The following is a 4,756-nucleotide window of genomic DNA, read 5'->3' as shown; positions in this document are numbered from 1 at the left end:
GCCTCCCGAGCCGGGTTGTAGCAGCGGGGCTCAGACGCAGCGTGCCCTCTGCAGCCAGGTTTGCTCCTTCCCGATTCGTCCCTTCCTGCTCCTAGGGCACGGCTCATCCCTACCCCCCCGTTCTGGTCTCCGAATTGCCGGTCCTCACGCCCGTGTGGACAAAACCACAAGCGCACAGTGCCTGCCCTGCCCAGCCCTGGTCCCTGCCCACAGCAGGGGCCATTCTGCAATCGATGTAACAACATCCACCTGCAGACCGTGATTAACGCACCCCGCCCGATGCCGGCAGTGCCCGTGGCATCCCCAGGAGCGCGGGACGCCAGGCTGCCCCAGGGCCGGGCCGCGCCTCCCTGAGCCATCACACCAGCGGCCCTCAGAGCAAACGCTCGCTCCCAGGCTGCACCACTTCCTGAAAACCAGTTTAATTACAAGCAAGCAAAGTGTCTGACTGTCTCAAGGGCACAGCAGGTGTTGGGGATACGACGCGCCGGGGCATCGTCTGGGTTTTTTTTTGCATTCTGCAATGACCTGTGCAAAGGGCTTCCATTTCAAAGCTACATTTTAGCGTGCTCTTTGTTCTGACGGCGTGACAGAGTTGGGTCTATTTTACACTTACAGGTTCCATTCATCTTTTGAATCTGTGCATATGCTACAGCCTTCAGAGTGGATTAAATCTTCCATTTTATGGCAAGAACCAGACAATGCCTGAGGAGCCGCAGCGGGGCTGTTAATGGCAATAAACAATTGAGCAGTTGTGCCGGGCAGGACAATGGAAGCTGCCAGCTGAGCCATTGGCCAACCAGCCAGCCAGTTCTCCTGGGGTACAAATGGAACCTTGCCAAGAGATGGGGTGAAGGATCACAAGGTGCTAGAAGGGGGTTTTGGATCTTGAGGCGAGAAATTGGTGTGTATGAGTGACAAACGAAAAGACTGAGCTCAGCCTGCAATGTGGGGAATCGGGGGGGCAGCTGGAGGAGCAAGAGCCTCTCCAGGAGAGGGACTAAGACCCAAAAGATGCCATGGAAGCAGAAGAGCAGAGGTAGGAGCAGGAGGGCTTGTGGGAGCTGTTTCCCTTCCTGAAATCTGCACACTTGTCTATGCTGCACAGCGAAAAAAAGCATGCTTGCTGTTTGCTAAGGAATTTTAAACAGAAAGTGTTTCTGGCTTTAAGTCAGCCAGTCCCTAAAGATCAAACCATGGACCTGCACATCCAGGAGCGAGGAGCTTTCGGGGAATGAACATCAGAAACTATTAGGGAAACTGACAGGGCTTAGCCTGTGCTTCAGAGCCATCCACAGCTGATCCCTGGGGTCCATCTTCCAGAGAAGGGACATCAGGGGAGCACAGAGATGCAGCTGTTGGGATGCTTTGAAGCTCTGAGTGTCACAACAGCAAATTGGATGGAAAAACTAGGCCCAGCACAGCAAGGGAACTCAGCCAGGGCTATAACAAGCCATTCAGTAATTTGCTTAAGCCACACTTAGATCTCATCTGCACAGGGAGGGAGAATTAACTCTTTAATCACATCCTAAACAGGCCCTCCACCATGGCTCATACTATCCCACAAGTATACTGACACAGCTGCCCTGGGAGAAAAGCACATCGCCTCATTTACCTCAAGAGCTGTTAAAACTGAAATCCAGGGCTGAAACAAAAATGGAAATACATGACTGTGAGCTATTTCCCATGGATCGTTTTTGAAACCTCTTGTTGGAGCCTGCAGATAAAAAACTGCCAGCTGATACCAAGCCCTGCTGCATTAGCTCCTTTCAGGTCATCCAGGAGGGTCTTTTTGTCAGGCTGTCCTGACATCCCATGACTGCTGCCTGCCAGCACGCCTGTCTGAAGCAGACTGAGGATAGCATCAGTTAAGCTTTTGGGATGGATTTCTTTTTTTTTTTTTAAATAGAAAAATACAAGCATGCACAGCTGTCTCGTCCCCTTTTAAACTCCTACTGCAACCTCTTACTCCACCCACGCAGCTTTCCACACTCAGGGAGATGTTAATCCATGTTATCTTTTAATGTTGGCATTATCTCTTGACTCACCCCATCTCTTCCCCTTGTGATTCTGCAATCTAGGTCCCTTTAAGGCAGCAGATAATTTCAACTTTCTTCCCTGTATTACCTGAGAAAAGAAACCATCAATTCAAAGGAACCTCTCCAAGCAGCGGGGTCATGAAGCCCCAGAGAGAGACTTGAAGTATACTGTTCCTCTCAGTTGGGAAATAACGCATGAGGCTGCAAAGTCACCTGTAAGTGACTGAGATGGGGAAGGCTGATTACAGCTCAGTGACATCCCCCCGTCCCACAGATTCTGTCACACCAATCTCAGTGTCTGGAGCTTCAGGCTCTTGAGTTCCAGCTTCTGGCTGCTCACCCTGCCCTCATCTGCACTCTGCTGCCATCACCAGCTTCATCCCTTGTCGGTGTGCATCTCCCTGCACCATAGCATGTGATTCTGGAGCTGTTTTTCATCCCCTGAAATCCCAGTTCTGATATGTCATTGGCAAGAAAGTTCTCACCTGGTGTCACCAAGGAGAGAGCAACTGATGAAAGCAGGTGCTTTTGTGTTTCTTATCTTTTTCCTCAACTTCCATAAATAAAGTGGTTTAAATAAAAATAAAAATAAAAAAAACTCTTGTGAAGAAAGATACTTAGGACAACATAGGAGCTTACCAATAATCCACACAAAACACATTATATTAAGAAACTATGCACTAGGCTAGGTTTATCTACCAGGATTAGGATCCAATCCCTAAAGCGTCTACTAATTTTACTTCCCAACCAACTTAAAGCAAAACACAAATCAACTGCTGGCACCACAGCTATGTTAAAGCAAGAGCACTTGTGTCTGACCCAACAGACAGTGGCTCTAGGGGTAAGCTGGGCTGTGTAAATGTTAACGCCATCCTGGATGTGGCTTCATTCCTCATCCACACACGCTTCCACCATACTTTACTCATTTATTTTCTCCCTCCTTTCAGACTTTCAACCCTGTAGCTGCCAATGCACATCTCTAGAGCACAAGGTGCTGGGGACACCCAAGAGTTGCTAAAGAAACTGTCAAACTCTCTACATTTCCCAGGATCCAGAGACTAATCATGTCTCAACTTGAGTAAGCCACAAGAAATGTGTGCATCTGGATAGTGGCACATGTATAGCTGTATGACCCCTTCCATCAAGTGTCAGCAGGGAGAAGGCCCAGCTTATGAACCCATCTCCCTGTAACACCAGCTCTTGTATCAGTACCTTTGGAGAACAGCATTGCAATGTGCTCTGAAGAGGCAGAAAGCAGGCTGGAGGCATCTCTTCACCTGCAATGATACCTCAGAGACTGTGATGCCTGCTAGATCTGCACGCTCCAGAGGTGTAAAAGCAAAGGTGAGGTTTTTAGAACAAAGTGGTGCAAGGGAATAGCAAGACTTGCAAGAAAAAGTATTTTGAGAGGAAAGAACTCAGGGTTTCCATCACTCTGGACAGGAAAAGGTTCTTCAATTAGAGGTTGGCTGGGTGATGGCACGGATTGCTGGAGTTCAGAAAGCACCTGCACAGTGCTGTCAAACACACGATCTGAGTGGTTCTGTGTGGAACTTCCAACCAGGAGTTGGGTTCAGTGATTCTCATGGGTCCCTTCCAATGTAGGATATTCTGTGATTCAGAACTCAGATAATGTGTTTGACAGCACTGTGCAGACATTTTTTGAACTCCAGCAATCTGTGCCACCACCCAGCCAACCTCTCATTGAAGAACCTTTTCCTGAACCTCCTGAGTTAAGCTGTCTCAGGTACCACGGCCTGATGCATTCCCCAGACCGTACGCTTCTTCCCTAATTTTGGGAGGAGAGGGGGCCAAACCTGAGACGCAGAGGCTGCCAAGCACGTACCTCCTCACACAGCGCGGAGAGCTTGGGAACCCGCGTCAAAACCACAAAGGCCCCAACACCGACATCTGGAAGCACTGCTAGCCGCGTGCCGGGAGCCCTTCGCTGCCGCAGGGGTTGCTCGCTGCCAGAGCCGCTTCTCTCCGGCTGCCGCCTCCCAGGAGCCCTAAGCGGGGCGGGACGGAGCCCCCCGTGCCGGGGGCAGAGCAACACGCCGCGCTGCTGCCCCGCAGGCTCTTCCCTCGCACACAGCCGCTCGCTCTGGCCTCCTCCAGCTCTGCTGCCGCCCGCGCTCTCCCTGCCTCCCTGCCAGCTTTTCTTCGGGAGCGCTCGCTGCCCTTCCTTGGGCGCATTGGGAAGCGGCGCGCTGTCCAGAACGCAGCGAGGCCGTTCCATGTAAGCTATCGGGGCACCTGGCGCTCCCCGCCGTCTTAAGGTCACTCATAAGCTATGAAACGCCGTCGCGCGTTCGACGCGGCCTCGGCCGCCGCGCAGCTCTCCTCAGTGGGGCTGCGCCACGGTGCCGTGCTGAGGAGCTCTGAGAGAGCCTGCGCCGCGCCTCGGCTTTCCTCCCGCACGCGGACCGTTAGGAGAGGGGCTAACGTATTAACCAACAGCCCGGCACCGGGCACGCGCCGACCAGCGGGGCCGGTCGAGGTTTGGCCCGCGGCGATTCCCGTCCCCGCCGACGTCAGCCGCGGCCGGGTCGAGCGTCTTAACGAGCGCTGCGCAGCCGCCCTCGAATAAACGGAGGGGGGACGCACCGTCCAATTGGTCCGTTCCGCTGTCCTTCTTCAGCCGGCAGGGGCGTCGGCGGCTCTCGATTGGCCGTACCGTCGGGGCGAGGAGAGCGGCCGGCGGGATTGGCTGCGAC

At 52.9% G+C, this 4,756-nt stretch overlaps 1 protein-coding gene across 3 annotated transcripts in view; it reads right to left on the bottom strand.

Moving 5' to 3' along the window:
* Nucleotides 1–4,667, bottom strand: part of COPS7B (COP9 signalosome subunit 7B) — a 12,584-nt gene extending 7,917 nt beyond the window's left edge. The window contains exon 1 of one of the 3 annotated variants that reach the window (XM_019619079.2): nucleotides 4,647–4,667. Coding sequence is in view for 2 of the 3 variants with exons in the window: in XM_003209139.4 (XP_003209187.2) it covers nucleotides 3,886–4,278 (393 nt within the window). In the remaining variant the exon portion in view is untranslated. Of the gene's footprint in view, nucleotides 1–3,885; nucleotides 4,564–4,646 lie in introns of those variants that run through there. The other 2 variants (XM_003209139.4, XM_019619078.2) reach the window with 2 other exon arrangements.
* Nucleotides 4,668–4,756: the final 89 nt, after the last annotated feature.

The sequence above is a fragment of the Meleagris gallopavo genome, chromosome 11, assembly GCF_000146605.3.
Source record: "Meleagris gallopavo isolate NT-WF06-2002-E0010 breed Aviagen turkey brand Nicholas breeding stock chromosome 11, Turkey_5.1, whole genome shotgun sequence".
Taxonomy (NCBI): Eukaryota; Metazoa; Chordata; class Aves; order Galliformes; family Phasianidae; genus Meleagris; species Meleagris gallopavo.
Note: the sequence above shows the minus strand (reverse complement) of the source record. Positions and strands in the feature narration are given on the sequence as shown.